The 24,819-nt window shown below is 41.5% G+C and overlaps 1 protein-coding gene across 7 annotated transcripts in view; it reads left to right on the top strand.

Moving 5' to 3' along the window:
- The window catches only part of LOC149251416 (Rab3 GTPase-activating protein catalytic subunit), a 361,557-nt gene that overhangs the window by 244,270 nt on the left and 92,468 nt on the right, over positions 1–24,819 (top strand). For 6 of the 7 annotated variants that reach the window (XM_089459430.1, XM_089459426.1, XM_089459425.1 and 3 more), the window contains 6 exons: positions 5,223–5,422; positions 5,529–5,719; positions 20,534–20,899; positions 21,021–21,085; positions 21,282–21,330; positions 21,495–21,651. In XM_089459430.1, the coding sequence (XP_089315556.1) occupies positions 5,223–5,422; positions 5,529–5,719; positions 20,534–20,899; positions 21,021–21,085; positions 21,282–21,330; positions 21,495–21,651 (1,028 nt within the window). The remainder of the gene's footprint in view (positions 1–5,222; positions 5,423–5,528; positions 5,720–20,533; positions 20,900–21,020; positions 21,086–21,281; positions 21,331–21,494; positions 21,652–24,819) is intronic. The other variant, XM_089459427.1, reaches the window with a different exon arrangement.

Raw genomic sequence — 24,819 nt, 5'->3', positions numbered from 1 at the left:
ATTACTTAATAAAATGGCTCAGCTGGTTATCATTTTTGGAGTCTACATGGGCGTTCATGGAATGCTTTAAAATTTTGTGCTGCATGTATTGTTTCGCTTTGCATATCACATTTTTTGTAATTAGGAACATTACAAAGAGTCATTTTGTCCCATAAGACCAAGTCGGCCTTACCAATTCAAGTCGACCTTGAAGAGGTCCTATCTGACCTCGTGGATGGCTATAAGCGGAAGAGAATTTGACCTCATTTGATTACTCACTCATACACTTTGATTTCTGTGCATGAGAGAAGAAGTAAAGCGAAGGCCAAGAAGAGAGAGAAGAATCTAAGGAAAGAAGGAAAATCAAATTTTTGTTTTCTTTGTTCACATGTATGAAGTTATTGGGGTTACTTTGCGAATTACATGGTCAAAATTATGTTTCTGCGAAGGTGCTGGGGCAACTCTGCAACGGTGCTAAGGCAACTCTGCGAAGTTGTAGATCCAAAATTCTGATTAGAAGAGGTTCAATGAACTTTAATTCTTGTTGACTTGGTTTGATTGAAGGAAATCTAAAGGAGGGATGACTTGGTTCATTGTGGAGGTCTTGGTGTTGGTCTTGCGTTTTGGATGTCTAACTGTGGGTGAAACTTCTAGAAGAAGACGAAGATCAAGTCCAAATGATCTGAGCCATTGATTAGAATCTAATCTGAGCTGTTGGTTCTCAACTGGAGGATTATAAGGAGGACATCGATGGGCACTTGGAGAACACATTGAGTGAAGATCAGAATATCGATTTTTTGAAGTAGAGCAGCTGTCGGAAATAATTTCGAAGTGATCTTTTATAGAGAGGGGAAGGGATAGTATTTGATGAGGAGTCTTTTATTGGGCTAGAGAGTACAAGGCAGAGAGGACAAAACGATGTCCAAAGAGAGGTTGACGCTGGCTCACATAGTGCTGATGTAGTGGCAGCACAGAGCCTAGAGGGAGATCGAATTTCCTATTGAGGGAATCGAGTTTTAGAAGCCGGGAGTCGGGGTGTGAGCCCATGAGGTTGGAAATCGAAGTTTTTGGGCAGTAGAGGATCCAAAGGAGGAGCAACGTAGTCCCCAACAGAGGTGATGTAGATATTGCGTAGGGTTGACGCAGTTCTACTCAGAAGCTGACGCAAAAGGGACACAGAGCCTCTTTCCAGTGAGATTAGGGTCAGATTTTTCCAGTGACAGGGTGAGCATCTCACTACTTGTTTTGTCCAATTTCTCTCTATATAGGATAGCCAGTTGGGCATCCAACGAATTGTACTTAGAATTAGTACTGCATAATAATAAAACCCTCAGCTGCTGCACCGATTTTCCCGCATTGGGTTTTTCTGGGGACATTTGTCCAAAAATAACTGTGTAGATGTCTGTGTGTTGTATCTCTTTCCTGTTCAATTTCTTATTTCCGCTTATAATTTAAATGGTGTAGGCTACAGTGTATTCGTTTCAGTGTTTACTGTAGGAAACAATAAATAATTTGCTTCAATAATTAAAAAATAGGAGAAACATAATCAGTTGTTGCAGTAGTGATTCGGGATTCCGAATTTTCACATGGTATTAGAGCTACAGGTGAAGCAAGAGAGCAGAGTCAGAAGAACCCAACGATGAAGAGCAAGGAGTTTGAATTATCATTTGCTAAGCAGCAACGTAGAGGGGTAGATCTACAAGCTCTAGCACGGAGTGCATAGACTGGTCTAGTGTTGTGCAAAGGAGAGAGGAGGCTATTCGACTTTTTCGTTTGGCAAGGATGGCAGCTAGTGGGTTGAGAGATTAGGACTGGTTGGATGGTGCATCCAACTATGTGATCTAGAAGAAAGGATGTCGTGCCTTCTGGATGAGCATTTTCTCAAAACCTACGTTGACAACGTGGTAGTTGTGCTCGCGGATCCAGATCTGCTCAAGAAATATAGGGGAGAGATAGCGAAGACAAAGAGAATGATCCTTGACAAAGTGAAGGATCATGTGGTCTGTCACATCACTGGCAGAGGGACTGCTAAGGAGATGTGGGATGCATTGTCAACGCTGTATCTGCATCTCCCGAGCAGCGGAAGATGTATTTAGAGCAGGAGATGAGATCTCTGCAGATGTAGAAGGGGGAGCGCATTGATTCGTTCCTCACTAAGCTTCAGGAGACCCGAGATGAGCTAGAAGCTGTGGGGTCAACACCTCAAGGTTCTGAGATGGTAAGATTGGCCCTAAATTCAGTATTTGAGGAGTGGCAAGTCTTTGTCCAAAGCATCCTGCGCAGGGCGACTTTTTCAAATTGGGATGAAATGTGGGAAACTCTTAAGCAAGAGGAGCTGAGGAGAGACTTGGTCAAGTGTAAGCTTGACAGAAGCAGTAGCAGTGGGTCAAAGCCCATGGAGGAGGAAGAGAATGCAACCCTCGTATCCAAGGGACAGCAGGAGCAACGAAAAAAGAAGAAAGATGTTTTGAAGATCAAATGCTTCAGGTGTGGTGAATTTGGTCACTACGCAACACGATGTCCTCTCAGGAAGAAGGAAAAAGATGAGAAGCATAATCTGAAGGTTGTAGCCACGAAGAACGAGGAGGAGGAGTTTGCCATGACAATCGAGATACCTCCAGGATGGAGGTGGGCTGATTTAGAGCTGTAGTTTGAAACATCTATAGATGGGCAGGATCCTTGAGGAGCTTGCCTCTCGGATCAATTCCTTGCTACAGGAGCCCGGATCAGTAGTAGCAGGATGGACCAGTGTCAGTTGGTGCAGAGGAGTGTTGGAGTGACAGTTGTAGAGGCTAGTAGCACCAAAGACTGAGCAGCACAGAGCAGCGTTGGCAGTATTGCAGATGGCACAAACAGAGGCTTCAGAGTGTCAACATAGAGACTAGCAGCAATTAGACTCCGGCAACGAGATGCATCATATTGAACACTAGTTCAATAATTTGGGATGCTTTTCCGTTGCTGATGCAGTAGCAACAGTAGTCAGAGAAAGTTGTAGCGCAGATGCAGTTGGTAGTGGCAGTGCTAGCAACAACATGGATGCAGAATTGAGAGTGAGTTGCATTACGAATGTAGTGTTGACAGTGGCAAGGTCAGCAACAGTACAGATGCAACATTTGTGCAGTTGTTGATAGACAGAATGTCATACATCAGCAGCGCAAAAGGAGATGTTACAGAATAGAGTGATGCTTCAACACAATGCATTGCTAGAGCACATTCCTCGCTAAGAGGGAGTGTTGATTTCTGGTAGCATCATATGTGCTCTAAGTCTCAACATTTGCAGGGAGGCTTAGACATATGCATTCTCCAATACCCAAAGACAGTTTTATTAAAATAATTAATTATTTTTAATGGGTGACTAAGTCTAAACTTAGGAAATTAAAATAATTAAAGGGTATTAATCTAACTGTGGGTGAAACTTCTAGAAGAAGACAGAGATGGAGTCCAAATGATCTAAGCCATTGATTAAAATCTAATCTGGGCCGTTGGTTCTCAACTAGAAGATTATAAGAAGGACATCGATGGGCACTTGGAGAACACATCGAGTGAAGATCAGAAGATCGATTTTATGAAGCAGAGCAGTTGCCGGAAAGAATTTTGAAGTGATCTTTTGCAGAGAGGGGCAAGGATAGTATTTGGTGAGGAGTCTTTTCCTGGGCTAGAGAGTACAAGATAGAGAGGACAAAATGATGTCTAGAGAGAGGCTAACGCTGGCCCACCCAGTGGCAGCGTAGAGCCCAGAGGGAGATCAAATTTCCTGCTGAGGAAATTGAGTTTCAGAAGCCGAGAGCCAAGGTGTGAGACTAGGAGGCTAGAAATCGGAGTTTCTGGGTAGCAGAGGATCCGAAGGAGGAGCAACGTAGTCCCCTACAGAGGTGACACAGAGACTGCGTCGGGTTGACGCAGTTCTGTGCAGACGCTGACGCAGAAGGGACACAAAGCCTCTTTCCAGCGAGATCAGGGTCAGGATTTTCCAGTGATAGGGTGAGAGCATCTTACTACTTGTTTTGTCCAATTTCTCTTTGTATAGGATAGCTAGTTGGGCATCCAACGAATTGTACTAAGAATTACTACTTCATAATAATAAAACCCTCAGTTGCTGCACCGGTTTTCCCGCATTGGGTTTTTCCGGAGACATTTGTCCAAAAATAACTATGTAGACGTGTGTGTGTTGTATCTCTTTCTTTTTCAGTTTCTTATTTCCGCTTATAATTTAAATGGTGTAGGCTGCAGTGTATTCATTTCAGTGTTTACTGTAGGAAACAATAAATAATTTGCTTTAGTGATTAACAAATAGGAGAAACGTAATCAGTTGCTGCGGTAGTTATTCGGGATTCCAAATTTTCACACCATATACCTAACTAATAACTGCCAAATTAATTACTATATTAAATACCTCATTATTACATCATTTATTAGTGAGACTTTATTATTATGTCTAGTCTAAGTCTTAATATGCCAGAGTTTTAAATATGACCATTATCTCTAACAACATGTTGGTTGCTCCAGCAAGTATTCCTCTCTGCCGACAGTAACTCAAAGTAGTTTCTAAAATGGGCAACTATTTTGTTACTTAGATGCAATAGGTTTTAGTGATGGGGAATATATGACTTCTAACATAAAGAAAGCATATGATGTAGTTAAAGCAATGGGGATGATGTTGATTCCATAAAGCCTAAAAATAAGACTTGCTACTACAAAAAGTTCAACAGTTATGCTTCAATGTCACAGTAATGTTTTGATTCTTGAGACACAAGATGGATATCAACAGACCAAGAACCTACTCAATCTGGAAATGGCAAACCTCAAAATGAGCTTTGGGAAGAATGGATTTGAAAATGTAGCAGAAATGACACACATTAGTAATGTCTGGGCTCTGCTTACAAAGATGTTTGAAGTAGTTCTTAGATAATTAAAGATAAAATCTATCAACTGTTGACAGTGAAAAATCAAAATGAGTTTATAAATTATATAGGAAATATCAGACTAGCGATTGAAAAATAGTTTATAAACCAGTATGATTTGAATGAAGATGGATACTGTGTAAAGAAAAAAAAAATTATTCTTTGGAAAGAGAGGTATCTTCTCTGTTTACCTTGTATTTCTGTTTGTGTTACATGGATTACTACTAATCTTGTCTTTTTGATTTTGTTCTTTCTCCTTCTCGGTTTTATGTAGACTTAATGACTTCCTTTTTGTAAACAATTACGGTTGTAACTTGTATAATATGTACATGCTCTGTATAGGGTAGGACGGAGCTTTAAATTAATGAAGGAGTTAGCAGTGCTAAACAGGGATCCCTTGCAAGGAAATGATTGGCCTGGTTTTGTGCCTAGTTTTTCTGCAATGAAAGTTCTATCCCTCCGAGACAAGGATGGAAAGTTGAGGGCACAACTTGACATTGATGGAGGGAATCATTCGTTGCTTTGGTCTTTATTTGGTTCAGGTATAATTCTCTGTGAATGCATATTCTTCATGTGGAAATCAAAAGTTTATTCTCTAGAATCCAACATTCTTAGTAATTTTGTCATTGCATGTTGTAATTCTCTCAGATAGAGTTGCAGATACAACATATTCCAAGAAAAAATGTAATGATGGGTCTATTCTTTCTCCAAAGGCACAATTAGCAGGAGATGTTCATGGTGCTCCTCCAGGGAGCTTTGTTTCTCAACTTGCTGAAATCATGGCAGGCATCAAGACTACACAGAAGATGGCTGAGTTCTGGTTACAGGTTGTTGCTGAGGTGTGTTATTCTCTGCTTAAAAGTTATTCTGATATAGAAGAGGTGATTGAATACTCTTTTTGCATTATATCACAATGAACCTCTATGTTAACTGCATATTCCCAATGGCCATAAACTTGTATGCACCTTTCAATAACCAAATCTGATCAATAGGATCACTATGTACACACACATGACAAATAGCAATAGGGGGACGAGCAATCTCCCACCAAAATCTAAGAGTAAAAGCAATTCCCGTCGAAATACCTATGATGGAAACTACAAATTGGAAAGGAATTTAGTGTGGTATGGTTGGTTTTGATTTGTGGCTAGGATAAGTGCTGTGCATCCATGAGATAAGGTAATATAATCTTATTAATGTCCAACAAATGCTCACAAAATTCGGTCAATGGGACCAAATGAGTACATCCTGGGTAAGTACAAAATGAGAGTGCGGATGTGACTCACATCAATGCTAAAAGCAGGAAAAGTCATAACGAACTATGTACCTAGCAGATTAAATGTTTAGCTAAGAGAAGACGTAAAATAAGGTCAGTGGGACTAAATGCGTACATCAAGTGTAGGTGCAAAGTGAGTGTAAAAGTGACTTCTACACCAGTACAAAAAACAGGAAAAGAAGAAAACAATTGTGTGCCTAGCTAAAGGCTAAATGTCTAGCTAAGAGAAGATATAAAATAAGGTGCAAGTGTCATGTCAAGCCAAGCTGGACCTAAAGCTGTCTGCAGATGATGAGCGAGGGGGACCATGGTACAAGCTTCTCATTGGAGCCATCAATAATTGTTAAAAGGCTAATGTATTGGCAGATGATATCTTCTGGAGAGTGTCCAGTTACAGTACTGAGAGGGCCTGGCTGCATGATAATGGAGGGAACACGAGAGAGGAATCTCAACACTTATAACATTCAAAGTTGTGGCGAAGAAACTCTGGATGGAATACTCACTACTGAAGCAAACCTGAGGAATATGGTATCCTCGTATAACTTAGACTGTTCATCTACTACTGGGTTTATGAGGGTTTTAATTAGATCTGTTTGTAGATTCCCTAATATTGTCTTGGGTAGTCACACTTTTCTCGACATTTGAGGTAAAATTTACTTTTGTCATTGCATAAAGAGTTGGTCACGCAATTGCATCACAGTAGCTTAAGTTGTGACCAAGCTTCAGTTGTCTATGACACATCTTTTATTGGCCTATAGAAATGTGCTTTCAGGGCATGTGTTGGAACTTGGGGGACATTGTTTTCTGATTACTTTTGACTTGGACATCCTCATATACCTATAGGTGCAATAAGTTGCAAAGATGGGGGCATTTTGTAACTTGTTCTATTCATTCCTAAGCTGCACGAAACACCGAAACGTTTTGGAGTTTCTGAAATGGGTACGTTTAGAAACGTCACCTCCCAAAAATGAAAACATCGGCTGAAACGTCAACCGAAACTTCATATATATATATATATAAGTGATCAACACATCATCTTGCAAGAAAAAATAGAATAAGACCCATAGATGACAATTTAGAAGGAAAAACAAGTCTATATTAACTCTCATAGATGATTACATGATGGTCGAGTTTCGGCCAAGTTTCAGAGTTTCAGGTACGGGTACGGCCAGAAACGCAGGGTTCGTAGAAGTTTCGTGCAGCATAGATTCATTCTCAATGCAGGTCTACTTCTCTAGTGATGGAACATACCTAGATAATGAGGGTATATATCTGAATTTCTTTCAAGTTGAAGATGGAGCGGGGTTCGCTGAGAAATTCGAGCTAGTGGTCTGGAGAGCAGCAAGAGGCAGTGGGTACGGAACAAAGAGTCAGGAACAACACTAGAGGACTGATGCAGAGGTTAGAGAGGCAGACAGAACTGTGCAGTCATTGGAGGGCCTTCGTGAGTGATGCAGAGAGGCCTAGTGATGATGCAGAGAGGCAGGCGAAGACGCAAAGGGTTTGGGAGTTGCGTAGAGGCCAACAAGCCTGACGCTGAGACTGGGAGAAGTGCTTGAGAATTTTTTCTCTATTGGGTAAGCCAGTTTGGCACCTAGTTGTACTGAAGAATTGCTAAATAATAAAAATCTTCCTCTGCTGCACCATTTTCCTGCATTGGGTTTTTCCAGGGACAATTGTCCAAAATATTAGTGTTGATGTGTCTGATTCTTGTGCATGTATTTGTTTCTGTATTATGGTGTGATATCTGTAGCAGAATTTATTTTAATGTTTACTGAAGGGTTTTCGTAAATAACTTATTGGGAAATAAGTAGGTAAAATAGATCAGTTGTTGCAGTGATAGAATTTTCACAACCTCCTCAGTCACTGCCTGCTGTTGATGCTCTTCTCTTCCTCCACCCGGCAACTCCCCCTCCGAAATCGATCTCCTTTACTTGAGAATCGATTTTCCTAGAGATACTAATTATTTGCTGGTGTATCTCCAATTGATCCTCAAGTCTTCTCTTATACTTTTCCTGTTGACAAATCAACAACCAAGATTAAGTCCCTAATCAATGGCTAAGATTAAAACAGATTTGATCCTCGTCTCTTAGAAGCCTCTCACCCTTATTTTTATTAATACCCATTAATATTTTTATTTTCGTAAGTTTAGACATAGAAACTCAGTAAAAATATTAATTCTTTTAATAACTCTTCATCCGGGGGAAATTTCTCATAATGATTTCTGGGTCTTGGAGATCTCATGTGTCTTAGCCTCTCCTCCAAATTTCAAGGCTAGAGCACATTCGATATTACCAAAAGTCAACAGGCAGTGCCAATAGCAGCACGGATGCAGACATTCAGAGGGAGTTGTAGTAGAGATGTAGCATTGGCAGTGGTAGTATCAAAGGCAGTAGTATAGTTGCAGTAGTTGGTGGACAACATGTCAGACATCAACAACGCAGAGAACGATGCTTCAGAGTCAGAGTAGTATGCAGTACTAGTAAATTGCTAGAGCACATTCCTCGCTAAGAGGGACTGTTGATTTGGGGTAGCATTGGATGTGCTCCAAGCCTCAAAATTTGTAGGAAGGCTTAGACACATGCATTCTCCAATACCTAGAAATCGTTTTGGGAAATTCCATCTGGAAACAGTGGTATTAAATAATTAAGTATTTTTAATGGGACCCTAAGTCTAAACTTATGAAATTAAAATAATAATGAGTATTAATCTAAACTAGTGTTGCGAAAATTGCGATTTTTTCACTGAAACGATTAAATTGACGATTTTTTGGGAAAAAATCTTAATTTTGATTTTTTTTTTTTTTTTTTTTTTTTTTTTTTTGCCGATTTTTACCGATTTTATCCCAATTTTTACGATTTTTTCCGATTTCAGACCCTCGCCGATTTAATCCCGATCGCGATGTTCGCAAAATTAATCTAAACTATGGATGGAACTTCTAGAAGGGAGGGATCAAGTCAAATGATCCTAACCATTGATTAGAATCTAATCTGGGCTGTTGATTGATCAACGAGAGGATTATAAAAGGAGATTTGATGGGCACTTGGAATACACAACAGAGGAAGATACTCAATTACTTGAGTAAAATCATTTTTCTCACTGGTCGAAGTTCAACAAGAGGAAATCGAGTCAAAGGGAGAGTTGCAAGTGAGAAAGAGAGAGAGGGCATGAGCATATTCAGAGAGTGCAAGGCAGCAAGACGCAGAGCAGGAACAGGGTGATGCAGAAAGAGGTAGCATAGAGGCATTTTGATGCAGAGCCTGCGTGGGCAGCTTGATGCTGATCCAGGGAGAGTAGTTTGACGAGAGAGGATCAGATGGATTCCGGGGAGTAAGAAGTGCTTCACCTTGGGTAGAACTTGGTCAAGAAGTTTCTGTAAAATTTCTCATTCCTATTTTGCTGGCTGTAATTTGTACATGAGAATTTGCTGAAGAATAATGAAACCCTCATCTGCTGCATCGGTTTTTCCACATTGGGTTTTTTCGGGGACGATTGTCCAAAAATAACTGTCATTGTGATTGTATTTGCACCAGTGTTTTTTTCGTAAATTTACTTTTTGCAATGTTTTAATTGTGAAGGATGCAATAGAATATATTTTGATATTTTCCGTAAGAATACTATGGATAACTTATTTCTGAGGTAATAAGTAGAAGAAATAATATTAATCAATGTAGTGAGATTTCTATTTAGAAATTTTCACAATCAGGAGTTGGGATAGTGGATTTCATTGCATGGTCTGGCAAGAGCAGGGTAGGTTGGCATGCTTGGGACAAATTCGTGATACTTGGGGTCTGCCTATGGTATACATACAGGGGTGAGGGATGAGGACTATATGAGTTCTAGAGGGTCGTAGTGCTACGTAGCGATAACCCATGAGGTGTGGGAGTTGTGGACCCCTAGTATGGTTATGGGAACTAGGGATCCAGTTGATGTGGGGGACACTCCATTACTTAGTGAGTACGGTTAGGATAACCGGTGACTTGGTTCATTATTAGGTTAAAACACTGGGGATCACTGAGGTCTTCATCATATGACGAGGCAGGGGGTTGTTTAGGATTGGGGTCAACCATGGAGTGATAAGCGTGGGCATTGCTAAGTCCCCTTGGAAAGTTGGGCATAGCCTTGATCATCACATATATTATGGAAGAGAGTTGTAGGAGATGACATTTTGGTACGAGCATGTTAGATAGTTAGTCATGACTTGAGTGTTGCAGGGGCTACATGATAGTTTCTTCCTGCGATGGGCTTGGGACACTGGCATCACAATACTTGACGATTCAACTACCTTTAGGGGTGAGCTGGGTTTGACAGGGGAGATCATTCTGACCTTCCATTGGATTTTAGTGATTCTTTATTGGCATGGGGGACTTCACCAGCATGGAGGGATGACCAACAGGGGGAGTTCAGGGGAAGCTCGTGCGGGCAAGGATTTATTTCCAGGAGTTGGATTGTATCTTCAGGTGCCCACCCTTCGAGTACATGAGATGGATGACTCAACAGAGCATCTGCACGGGGAGATAGACATGGCTTTATATGATCGTGTTGCTTTCTTTACTAATGGTATGCAGAGGGCTTCAGGTGCCTATACTAGGTTGGACAGTGAGTGGAGCAATGGGTGCTTCACATTGACCAGGACGACTTAGGGTCCTAGTATCGAGGGACTCCTTCATGACAGGATAGTGTTGGGGACAAGGATGGCTCAGTGACACATTTGGGACCCTAGTATCATTTGCAGTAGCCATTTGGGTAAGCTAATAGAGGGGGTGCTTGTTCAGGCACTGCTTGAGGACAAGTATTTTTTGGTGGGGAGCACTGTAATGTCCCCAATTAATAATTTTGCTAAGAGAATTCTCAATTTTGCAATTTTTGGTAGTTAGTAAATATTTGGCATATAAACTTAGGAAAGGTGGGTGAAAAAGGAAATTTATAAAGGTGCCAGCCCCAAACATTATAAAAGCCAAGAAATTCGATGGGAAGTGGAGAGTGGGGGCCACTCCAAGGGAATATGCACCCCTTGGAGGAATTCAAATTGGGTGAGAGAGGGAAATTGATGGGTGGAGCCCAGAAGGAGCATGAGGGATGGCTAGCTATAACTTGGAGGTGAGGCTCTCATTTTAGGGGCTTTTTGACATTTGATTATCCATTGCTACTCTAGCTGTTCAGCTGAATTACAAGTGCTTCTTAGCACGAGCTTCCCAAGGAGTGAAGCTCAACCTTCTCTTCGGTGGACCTTGAGTGCCACCCTAGGAAGGATTTCTATCTTATTTGGAGGCTGGGAGAGAGGCATTACAAAACACCATGCCATTCTGGTTTAATTGAGACGCAAAGGGAGAGGCCACACAGTGATTGGGAGGATTGGTGCCAGGAGTTGGGGTCTCTATTGCTGCAGGGGTATTCTTGATCATATTCCAACCAAAGGAGGGAGATTTTGGGAGGAAAAAGGGAGTCCCTCACTACTGTATGAATTTGTTGAAGCTTGCTAATGCGTCATCTCTCACAGTGTTAAGTTATGGTATGTTCTATGCTTATAACAGTTTACTTCTTTTTCTTATTATATTCCACCGATTAGCAATCACATGTACATAAAGTGAAGTGCAGATAGAACATTAAACGATCGACAGAAAACAAGCCAAGACAAGAGACACAAGATGTGGCGGCTTGCTAGGGACAAACCCCACAATGTGTGGGGAAACCCTTTGATCAAATCTTCTTTTATCTTCAATAATTCAGCAGAGAGAAATAGTAGAATAAATCTGATTCATATCAGCAGTAGCAAACCCTAGATCAGCAGCATCAGTATTAGCGGCTTCATTATCAAACTAGGGCAGACGATATCTCACAAACCGACCGTCGGATTGACTTCATTCCACCACTAAAAGTTTCAGCTTCCAGAGGAGGTTTAGATGAACCTACAACGCATTTCAGATGAGGAGATCTTCTAGGCCACGCAAGTCAATCTTTACTTCTGCAGTTGCAGCTTCAGTTTCAGCAGTTTCCGGCTTCAAACTAGGGCAGTCGATATCTTGCAAACCATTCGTCGGATTGACTTCATTCCACCACCAAAAGTTGCGGCTTTCAGAGGAGGTTCAGATGAACCTACAGTGCAGTTCCAAAGATGAGATCTTCTAGGCCACGCAAGTCAATCTTTACTTCTGCAGTTGCAGCTTCAAATTCAACAGCTTCCGGCTTCACATGTGTGAGAGAGAGAGACCCATTTCAGCGCAGTAGAGAGAGAGAGATGTGATGAGATGAGTGAGTCCAAATGAGGAAAAGTCCTCTTATATTTATACACAACGTTGGTGGGTGAATAGATGCGACTGTTGGGCTTCTGAGCCTACATGAGTTGTAGGTCGGCTTGATAATAATTCCATAATCAAAATAAATTCATATCTCCATGAATACTTATCGGAATCGGATGATCTTTATATCAATCCTACACCTCTCGACGAGAGGAATCTAATAAAAATATTATTAGCCATGAATAAGATGACCCACATGAAGTTTTGCCCTGGTTTCCAATTTTAACACTCCCTCTCAACCATGGAGAACTTCATCTGCAATCTGTCTATCGGTCATTACTATTCATCCATCAAATGCACTGCTCTGTACAGCCTGACCCTTGCCCTGCTCTGCTCTATTCTGCCTGTTCTGCTTTGTCTTGTTCTGCCCTGCACTGATCTGTACTGTTTTGCTCTGTTCTGCTTTGCTCTTGCATTGTTCTGTTCTGCTCTGCTCTTGTCTGAATTATGAAGAAGAAGAAATGATCGAGGATGTATCATACTGACTCAAAGTCAGTCTCAGAGTATGTACCACTGGTCCCAGACCAGTCTCAACCAACCCGAAGTCAGCGTCATAGTGAGTACAACTCCACTGGTCCTAGACCAATATCATCCACCACTGACTCAAAGTCAGTCTCAGAGTATGTACCACTGATCCCAGACCAGTCTCAACCGACCCGAAGTCAGCGTCATAGTATGGTACAACTCCTACCATCGGTCCCAGACTAGTATCATTGATCCTAGATCAATGGAGGTCATCCTAGCGTAGGGAGTACGGTAGATACAACGATGCGTCCATCGGTACTACTATGGTCCCTAACTTCATTTCCCTGCTCATTGATCAGATGAGAGGTACTTCCCATGAGTCCCAGACTGCATGGGTAGGATGCCTCGACAGGAGAACTAATCACATCAATCCTGCTACAATTGCCATGGAGAACACATCAATCCAGGCCTCACAGGAGAACACATCAATCTTGCTACAATTGCCATGGAGAACACATCAATCCAGGCCGCCATGGAAAACACATCAATCCAGGCCTCACAGGAGAACACATCAATCCTGCTACAATCGGCACGGAGAACACATCAATCCAGGCCTCACAGGAGAACTAATCATCCTGCTACACAGGAGAGCGAATCATCCTGTTCCACAAGAGAGCGAATCATCTTGTCCCACAAGAGAGCGAATCATCTTGTTCCAGTGTGCACCACCAGGGGAGGGTGAGTCACCCTGTGGTCGTATGTTGCTCCAGTAATAACCGCAAGCCCTCAGAGCTCCCAAAGCTCAATGTATGCAACATGCAGGACCCTTGTACAAGGGTTTCTTACCGACTCCAAGTCGTTTGGGAAAATCACAGATTAGATCTTTCCTCGGGGCTTTGACAAGGTGTATCAACCTATACATCATCTTAATGCGATGGAGCCTCCTTGCTCATCAACTTACCATATCCAAGATGATGTCTATTTGCTGGAGCAATCGACGAATACGGGATTCCTCAATAATCGAATCCCACCTCTGGTTGTTATAGAGAATCACAGTGGTATCCAATGTAAATCCAAACAGCTCACTGAAGAGCTTTCGCAACCAGACTACCTCACACGAGGTTATGCTAGCAACAATATATCCTGCTTCGGCGGTGCTCAAAGCCACCGACTTCTGCTTCCTGCTTATCCAGGATATCGAAGCAGATCCCAAGGTGAAACAGCACCCGGAAGTGCTCTTATGGTCCACCACACTGCCTACCCAATCAACATCAGTATATCCAAGTAGTCTTACATCTCCGGCAGTGTATCTTAATCCATGAGAGATTGTGTCCTGAAGACATCTCAGAAGATTCCTGGCATCAATCCAGTGAGGCTCAACCAAATATGAGCTCACAATGCTAACTGCAAAAAATATGTTCGGACGGAGGTTCACCAAGAACATCAATGCGAATGAGTTTATGAAACTCAGAGGCATTTCCCAAATCTGGTCCGACATCACTACCATATAACTTCTAAAAGTTAAGATCCTCGAGGTAGTCACAGGCTTGCAGTCCATCATACCAAATCTTTCCAATATCTTTACCACATATTTTCCTTGAGATAGGAAAATTTCCTTTGGCTTCTGCCACACTTCAAGTCCTTGGTCCTTCATTTCAAATTCAGAAGCTATCTCCCTCTTACATTTGTGAATGAGAGGGTTTGCACCTGTTAGAAAGAGGTCATCCACATACAACACCAGTATGAGAGGCTTGTCATCTTCAACCTTAAAGTAAAGGATAGGATCGACTTCACTCCTAGTGAATCCCAGCTTCATCAAGTAGCTATCGATCCTCTCATACCATGCTCGGAGTGCTTGCTTCAGCCCATAGAGAGCTTTCTTCAACCTGTATACATGAGATTTTCGATCGTAAATCTCAAATCCTTCGGGTTGCTCCACGTAGACCTCTTCTTTGATCGAGCCATGCAAGAACGCAGTCTTGACATCCATCTGATGTAGGTTCCATCCTTGTGAAGCGGCAAGGGCTATGATCGAGCGGATGGTCGTATATCTGGCAACAGGTGCAAATATCTCATCATAGTCTATACCTTCCTTTTGGGAGAAACCTCGAGCAACAAAACGAGCCTTATACTTTTCCGTGCTTCCATCTGCTGCATGCTTTATCTTGTAAAGCCATTTTGAAGTAACAATTGTCTTGTCCAGGGTCTGGGAACTACTTCCCAGACATCATTCTCCATAATAGACTCATATTTTACGGTCATAGCATCCTTCCATACTTGATGCTTGACGGCATTTGAGAATGACGAAGGCTCATTTTGTATGATCGTGCTCATGATGGTCAGGTATCCTTGATACCTATTAAGTTTCTTACTTTGACGGAAGGTTCCTCAGGGTGCAACATGTCCTTTAGCATCATCAAGTATCCCTCTAAGCCATGAAGGCCTCTTCCTAGAAGAGGAAGGCTCATGTGGATGAGAATCTATCAGATCCATGGGTTCTTCTACATCAGGCATTGATTCATCATCCTTTTCTTTCGGTTCCCTGGTGTTGGCTTCTTGAGAGCTCCTCAAAGTCGAAAGATTGTTCACCTTGCGATGAACTTTTCTTTAGGAGTCTTGGAACCCAATGCTTGATGAGGGCATCAATTTTGTACATATACGACGATGATTGTAGTTTCAGCCCATAGAAACATCAGAAGTCTTTGATCATGTAGCATGGCCCAGACATCTTCCATCATCGTGCGATTCTTCCTTCCCACCACACCATTCTGCTCAGGAGTATGTGGTGTAGTAGTCTCCCTCTTAATGCCAACCTCAGGTATGCCTGAGTGAACCAATTGTAATATATCAGAGGTCTTGCTTTGGCTTGAGGGGAATGGTCCCCTTTTGAGCTTTCCTTCGGCACATCCCGGACATACACCTTCTTTCTCTACTTGGAATTCAGGCATCCCTGTTACCATCTGTCTTACATCGGGTAGAGCTTTGTAATGAAGGTGGGCAAACCTCCGATGCCAAAGTTCGGACTAGAGAGTTGTGTCACAAGACATGACACCTAGCGGACTTCCATCGACCTGATATAATGAATCAACACTAAACCGAAGAGTAAAGGCATCTTTAACATTATTTTTCCATATACATACCTTGCCATTGCTGAAGGTTACCTTGTAGCCTCTGTCTTCCATTGCCAAGATGGACACTAGGTTCCTTTTGAGGTCAGGTGCATTTAGTACATCCTAGAATTTCTAGCTTTCTTGAATGCTTGTTCTCTTCCTTGATTCCCTGCTCTCCTCTTACCTTTGCTGTTGAATTTGTCATTCCTTTGATTGCCATCAGAGGGATTTCGAGTTGCACCACTGCATACTGTACCATGCTTCTCTAATCATGATTATCATCATGCTGCCCATGTCCATGATTTTATCCATCATAATGCTGCTCAAACTAGTGTGCATCATCATCATGCTATCCTATATGTCCATGATCTCATGTTGCCCTTTATGTCCATGATCTCATTCATCATCATGTTCTCATACATAGTGACTTGCTTTATCGCAAATGTAACATCATCATTTTCTTCTAGCCTTAGGTCCAGCCTTTCCTTTTGATTTAGTCCCAGAATTATTTCTTTTCTTTGCATGAGAAGAAAAGGCAGCAGGAGGACCTTTAGGCATGGGCATTTCTTGCACTTCTTCCCTTGTTTCTTCTTGAATGCATCTAGCCATTCGAAACCAGGAGTTACATTATAGTTCAGAAGAGTAGTCCTGAACACATACCATTCAGATGGTAATCCTTCAAGAGTTGTGAGTGCCATTTCTCTGTCAGTAATAGTTTCCCCAATAGATAGGAGATCGTTCTTGATCTCGGTGATTCTTAAGAAGTATGCTTGCATACTTTCATCTTTACCCTTCTTGATTTCCCTCAGCTTATTTCTAAGAAACAAAACTTGATTTGCATCATTAACTTTAAATAAACTCACCAGTCTGTCGTAGATTTCCTTGGAGGTGTCTAGATCAGAGATGTAGGCCACTAAGCGCTTGTCGATAGAGTCTCGGATGATCTTCTTTGTTTTGACTTCTCCATTTTTCCATTTGTTCCAGGCAGCAGCAGATGCATTTGATGAAGGCTCAACACTCCTTGATCTTCAATGGTTAGATCAATAGACATCTTCCATCCGTGATAGTCAGCTTTCTCACGGAGCTTGTCTTCGGCAGGAAAGAGTGTTGAGGACCCCATAGTTCTTTTAGGATAGCCTTGCCAATCTTCTCTTCAATGATTGCTCTTGCTCTTGCTCGGGCTTTGTCTTCACCTCAGCTCTGATACCATGTTAAGTTATGGTATGTTCTATGCTTATAACAGTTTACTTCTTTTTCTTATTATATTCCACCGATTAGCAATCACATGTACATAAAGTGAAGTGCAGATAGAACATTAAACGATCGACAGAAAACAAGCCAAGACAAGAGACACAAGATGTGGCGGCTAGCCAGGGACAAACCCCACAATGTGTGGGGAAACCCTTTGATCAAATCTTCTTTTATCTTCAATAATTCAGCAGAGAGAAATAGTACAATAAATCTGATTCATATCAGCAGTAGCAAACCCTAGATCAGCAACATCAGTATTAGCGGCTTCATTATCAAACTAGGGCAGACGATATCTCACAAACCGGCCGTCGGATTGACTTCATTCCACCACCAAAAGTTTCAGCTTCCAGAGGAGGTTCAGATGAACCTACAGCGCAGTTCAGATGAGGAGATCTTCTAGGCCACGCAAGTCAATCTTTACTTCTGCAGTTGCAGCTTCAGTTTCAGCAGTTTCTGGTTTCAAACTAGGGCAGTCGATATCTTGCAAACCGTTCGTCGGATTGACTTCATTCCACCACCAAAAGTTGCGGCTTTCAGAGGAGGTTCAGATGAACCTATAGTGCAGTTCCAAAGAGGAGATCTTCTAGGCCACGCAAGTCAATCTTTACTTCTGCAGTTGCAGCTTCAAATTCAACAGCTTCCGGCTTCACATGTGTGAGAGAGAGAGACCCATTTCAGCGCAGTAGAGAAGAGACTCATATCTGCGCAGTAGAGAGAGAGAGAGATGTGATGAGATGAGTGAGTCCAAATGAGGAAAAGTCCTCTTATATTTATACACAACGTTGGTGGGTGAATAGATGCGACTGTTGGGCTTCTGAGCCTACATGAGTTGTAGATCGGCTTGATAATAATTCCATAATCAAAATAAATTCATATCTCCATGAATACTTATCGGAATCGGATGATCTTTATATCAATTCTACACCTCTCGACGAGAGTAATCTAATAAAAATATTATTAGCCATGAATAAGATGACCCACATGAAGTTTTGCCCTGGTTGCCAATTTTAACACACAGGCCTACACAATTTTCTTAGGCGATTGTTATGTGGAGTGTTGGTTGGAGGATTTAGGGGCTGAGCTGCTAGGATTTCATTTGGAGCGATATTGTGGGGAGATTGCTAGCATTTTGGAGTAACAATTCATCATTTTCTGTTACAGGTGAAGCGTTCTGGTATTTGAGGAGGACCAAACTATTTGGGGTCGAATTTGGAGGGTCAAAACTAGAGAAAACCCTTTCTGGGTTTTTGACAAGGATCACATCCCCCAATTTACAGATTTTTCTGGGTAGTTTTGAGGGGCCAAATCAGGGTGCCAAGTCAGCTAGCAGTGTAGAAAAACTGGGCCACTGCATATTTATGGAGGGACAAACTATTGCAGTAGTTGGGCATTGGGAGATTGATCACTTGGGTATCGTAGTTTGCCTTGAGCAAGCCCAGGTGCTGTCCTTCCAATTTTATTGTACTCAAGCAGTTTATTTATAATAAAACTGGCCATTTTGGGTGTCCCAGAGCATTTTTCTGTTCATGGGTGTTTGCTGAAATTTATTGTGTTGTTATTTCTGTGCATGTCCTTGATTATCTTTTTAAAATTTCTATTTGGAATATTACAATATGCATGTCTCATATGCATGCTAATATTTCTATGTTCCCTATAACTTGAGGTAGGTCATTACACTGGTTCTGTAACTTTTCCCAATACAATACCAAGACCTTACGCCTTGCAAGGACAAGGTCAATTCTAATCTTCCATGTCTTGAAATTAGTAGCTCCTTCAAGTTTGTTTTCTATCTTCATGAAGGAATGCATGATGAAGATGACCAATCAAAACAAAATATGTAGAATCCCAATGCTCTTCAAGGTGCTCTCAATGCTCTTCAAGGTGATCTCAATGGTCTTTCTGTTCACCAAAGCTCTGATACCATGTTGATTTTCCAGTGCAAGCAAAGCTGGTACAATTTTTCAAACTGATATATATTTCCAATGATACAATTTGACTTCTTTAGAGAATTCCAATCATTAAGCAGTTATACATGAAAAATTTCAACCATTTACTTAAGTAGAGCAATAGAGATCACAATAAAATCAATGAGACAAGAGACACCAAAATTTTGGTCAACGACGAAGGCAAAACCCCAGAAGGGGGAAAACCCAGCAATCTTTCCTTATGAGAGAGAGTTCAATTCATCAAAATGTACATCAGAATATTCCAGTCAAAATGCCAATCTCTGACCTCAATATTTGCCAAGAGAAACCATTCAAATGAGGAAAAAATCAGCGCACTGTCAAAGTCAAATATTGCAACATAAGGGCTGAATTTTGGCCTGAGGTAGCTGGTGAAAGGGTTGAAATTTGGCCTGCAATACCACAGTCAAAGTCTCAGTCAAATCATAGGAATTGACCTGCAGTCAACCCTCGGTCAACAAGCCATAACAGGAGCAGAACTTCGGTCAACCACATTCAACGAATCACAGATAAACTTGACCTCAATATCCGTCAAAATCTCAGTCAAACAGCAGCAGGAAGTCCCAAGTCAACACTGGTCCAACAGAAGTCAAGTAGCTGGTCAATGCAAAGACAAATCTTCTTCTTCTCCTTGCACATGTGAACAGATCTTCTTGTTTTGAGATTGAATGGATGAGTGATGGATGGATCCAAATGAGGTCAACGAATGCCAATTTATGTGTGCTAGGAGGTGGGTTTTTGACCGTAGGGTCAAGACTCAAACCCCTTCATGTGGTGAGGCCGACTTGTGCAAATGATTCCGACTTGGTCAACATAAAAATACATAATTTCTCCTTTGTTTTTGCCAATGAAAATACTGACAAAAGCTACCAATTTTCAACAATTTTATTACTCGTCCTTTTTAAGAGACACCTTAGGTATTCTTGCATTGACATTTTGAATGTACTTTAGTGTGCCATTAACTTTTTTTTGGTCATTTGCATACATTAATATAATTTCTATCTTTGCATCTGTCTATCTGTTCTTTCCTAGAAACTCTCATAAGGTCTAGGGCAATCTGAAAGCCAAGGATAAGTTTTGAAAGCTTCTGCAATACCCATGTTGCAGTCATCATTTTCTTTGAGATCTTAAACGTTCCTTAAATGTGGTCCTGCATTTACATAGTTGATTTCGGCTTTCTCTAAAAGGACAAGACACTCGCAGTAAACCTAGGCAGATTGTAAAATGCAATAGAGCACATACCATATTTTTTTGCTTTTATAGTGATATTATTGCCTTGGTCCTACAGCTAAGGCGACTTTGGAATGAAGGACAGCCAATACCATGGTTGCCAATTGATGACAGTCCGGACTTACAATATTGCCTTTTGCATCAACGACTTCAAGTTATAAACTGCTGTATTGCCAGGAAGAAGCGACACCTTGCAGCTCTGAAAATGCTAGATTCAGGAAATGAGGAAGATGATCCTAACAATAAAGACCAGGTGACTTATTCTGTCAATGAAACATGGGCACAGAATTTGAATACAATTGCTCCTGCATTATATGCAAAAACTAAGACGGGGGAGCTTGTTCCTAGACTTGGAGTACTTCATCCAGCAGAAAATTTAACGATGTTGGAAACTGGTGAACCTGTGTTCTCTCCTATAATTCAGGTGTACTACTCAGCTTAGCGTTGGTGTTATGTTCCTCTTTATGGTTGAAAAGCTCCTGTAAATATTTTTCTCGAGCAGAGTTTTTAGTGAGTTGATATATTTTTATTGTAATCTGATACAGGAGGGTCCTGTATTGACTGAGGATTTAATTAGAGAAACAGAGGAGTTAATTCTTCGAACGGGAAGGTGAATTTATAAGTAACCTGATGCTTTCATTTGCCAATTGTTATGCTTTGCTGATTTCTCATAAATAATTATTGAGTTCTTGCACCACAAAAAATGCATACATGATTTCTGCCACTTATAAAATCTGCAATATTTGTTGTAGTTATTGTTTAAAAAGGGAATAACTCATTTTCTGAGACTTACTTTCTGTTCTCAGTGTTGGTGCTGGATGTTCTCAACTTTTATCTGATATGCAGGCATTCAAGGTATGCCAACATTGATGAATCCTTAAAGGATTGTTATTGGTATTTTTAGATTCAATGATATTGATCTTCAGATTGTTAACCTTGAGTCATTTCTCTAATGAATGACACCCTTTTAGATGTTGCCACATTATGTAACTTTCATATCTGTCTTGCTTACTTTGTAGGCTGCCAATCCAGGTTGTATCTTAGAAGATTTTGTGAGATGGTACTCCCCACCTGATTGGAGTGAAGTTGAAGTGGATCATCTTTCTGATGAGACCAGTGCTAAAGATGACGTTTCTAGCAGACGTGGTCGTCTTAGTTCAAGGATGCAATCTAAAGGTAGCACCCATCAAATTTTAATTTGCCTGTCCTCGTTTTGACTTGATAAGAGAGTTAAACAAATCTATAATGATTTGAAAGAGTATTTTTTAGTACATGTGAGTGGATCTCATGGTTAACCATTATCTATAAACTTTTCTTTTTGTTTTTATTGGCTGTGAATTTTCTGTTTTCCGCTGTTTCAGTCGAAAATTACTTAGTGTCTCTGTAGTGTGAAGATTCGGTGATCCCAAATCCCTACTGCAGCAACTGATTAAATTTCTCCTACTTGTTAATCTCTGAATCAAGTTATCTACAGTGTTACACAATAAACATTGAAATAAAATCTACTGCAGCCTTCACAAAATAAAATACTGCGGAAACAAAATACTGCACAGCAATGAAATAAACACACACTCGTACACGGTTATTTTTGGACAAATGTCCCCGGAAAAACCAAACTTGGGAAAACCGGTGCAGCAGTTGAGGGTTTTATTATTAAGCAGTAGTTTTCTGAGTACAAATCATTGGATGCCCAAATTGGCTATCCGATACAGAGAATAAACTGGCAAAGAGGTAGTGAGAAAATATCTCACACTGTCACTAGAGATTCGACACTGATTCGGGCTCTGGATGAGCTGCCCTATGCTATCTCTACGCAGTCTCTGCGTGGGCTCATGCAGTGACTGTGTCACAGCTCAAGGGACTGCGTCACCTCCTCCTTTTGAACTTCTGCCAACTGGAAACTCGACCCTCTGGCCCTCCAGACTCACACCCCGATTTCTGGCACGGGATCTCGACTGCTCCTTAGCAAAATTGCTGACTCCCTCTGAAGCACTACGCTGCCTCTCTGAATCTCTGGATGCCTTCTTTGCCCTGTACTCACCGGAACTAGAAAAATCCCCTTTGGTCTACTATCCCTGCCCCTAACTGCAAGAAGATCACTCGATCTCTTTCTGGCAATTCAGCACTGCTACTCTTGAGAATTCGATATCTAGATCTCAATATCTCGGTATGTTCTCCAAGTGCCCATCCGACTCCTTCTTATAATCTCTCTTTGGAGCACCAACGACCAAGATTAAAACATAATCAAAGGCTAAGATTAACTGAGAGTTGATCCTCATCTTTATCTAGAAGTTCCACACCAGATTTAATTAATACCCTTTAATTAATCACATTTCCTAAGTTTAGTCTTAGGAATATATTAAAAATGATTAATTATTTTAATTAGACCATCTATAGGAGGAATTTTCTAAAACGATTTCTGGGTTTTGGAGAATACATGTATTCTAGCTTCTCCACAAAGTTTCATGGGTAGAACACATCCGATGTTACAAAATCAACACTCCCTCTTAGCGAAGAATGTGTTCTAGCGCTGCAACCTACTGAAGCAACACCTTGTTTCTGTAACACCTCCTGTTACGTTGTTGATGTTTGGCTCTATTGCCCACCAACTATTGCACAACTCTCATTTCTGAATCCGTGTTGCTGTTGGCCTGCTGAATTGCTGCCAACACTGCATCTGCACTACAAACTTCTCCAACTGTTGTTGCTACAATTCAACAACTGCAACGGAAAAGCATCCAAAATACTGAACCAGCTGTGGTTAGTATTAGTATGATGCATCTGTCACCCAAGTCCCGATTGCTGCTAGACTTTGCGCTGCCATTGAAGTCTCTACATTGTTGTTGACTCTGCTCTGTGCCAACTGCACTGCTGCCATCCCTGCTCTGCACTGCCTAGTATCTGACCTGCTACTAGCTACTTCATCTGTCACTCTGGCACCTGACTGCACCAATTGCCACTGATCCATCCTACTACTGCTTGTTTTGGGCTCTCTTAGCAACGTATTGATTCATGAGGTGGACCTCCTCAAGAATCTTGCCCATCCTGTGGCTCTCTGGGGCAAAACCAAATCACCCCACCTCACTCCTCGAGATATATCGGTGATCATGGAAAACTCTTCCTCCAATCTGGAGGACAACCTGTTGATCTCAGCGGGTGCAGCATGTTGATCCTGCTTCCCCTCCTTGTCCTTCTTTTTGAGAGGACATTGAGATCTGTAGTTGCCAAGCTCACCACATCTGAAGCACTTGATCTTGGAAATGTCCTTCTTCCCACACTGCTCCTGCTGCCCCTGTGATGTGAGGGCTGCATTCTCCTCTTTCTTTACATGCTTCACATCCCACTACTGCTACTGCTACCACTAATGGTGCTCTTCACCAAATCTCGCCTCATCTCCTCCGGCTGTAGATCAACCCACATATGATCCCAATCTGGTAGATTTTCTCTACCTAAGATACTCTAGACAAAAACTTGCCATTCTTCAGAAATGCTATTCAGAGCTAATCGCACCAACTCTGCAGGCTGGGGCGTTGACCCTACTAAAGGCAACTAGTCCCGGACATCCTGAAGCCTAGTATGTAAGGGGTCTATAATCTCCCCTTTCTGCATCCTTGTGCATCTTAGCTTGTCCTTAAGATATATCTTCCGTTGCTTGGAAGATCCTTCGTATAGTGTAGCTAGTGCTTCCCACATCTGTCGGCAGTATCTTTGCCAGCTATGTGAGATACCACGTGATCTCAAACCCCATCAAGAATCAACCTCCTAGCTTTCGCCATCTCCTTCTTGTACTTCTTAAGCGGATTTGCATTGGTGGGTACAACTACCACACTATCGATATAAGTCGTGAGATCATGTTCATCTAGAAGGCAGGAAATTCTAGCCTTCCAGATCACATAGTTGGAGACTCCCTCCAATCAATCTTGATTTCTCAACCCAGCTGATGCCATCTCTCAGAAAACGTTGAATTCCTCCTCTTCTTCGCTGCGCAGCTGTTACCTAGCTATTTGTACTCCCTTTTGGAGTGAGAAATTCTACACACAACTAATGCTATTATTCTAGGAAAATTCAAACTTCTTGTCTAGAAGTCCCCTGAGGAAAGATTACCCTTAGTGTGTGCTCTTCCTTCCTCCTAACACTATTTGCACTAGTAAACTGCTGCAAAATCTGCGTCCTAGTTGAAAAATATTGCTACTCCCTTCTGCCTTTGGTAGGCTTTGATTTGGAAAATCTAATTTCTTTGTCGATTCACTTAGAGAAATAGACTTTTCCTCAAAACTCGACCCTCTTGGTCCAAGGACTGTGCTGCCTCTGGGGTTTCAAATTGCTGCCTATGCAGACATGCGA

Source organism: Pinus tabuliformis, chromosome 7 (assembly GCF_031772625.1).
Source record: "Pinus tabuliformis cultivar Carrire ecotype Pingquan chromosome 7, CPIR1, whole genome shotgun sequence".
Taxonomy (NCBI): domain Eukaryota; kingdom Viridiplantae; phylum Streptophyta; class Pinopsida; order Pinales; family Pinaceae; genus Pinus; species Pinus tabuliformis.
This window is presented reverse-complemented; position numbering and strand designations above follow the sequence as displayed.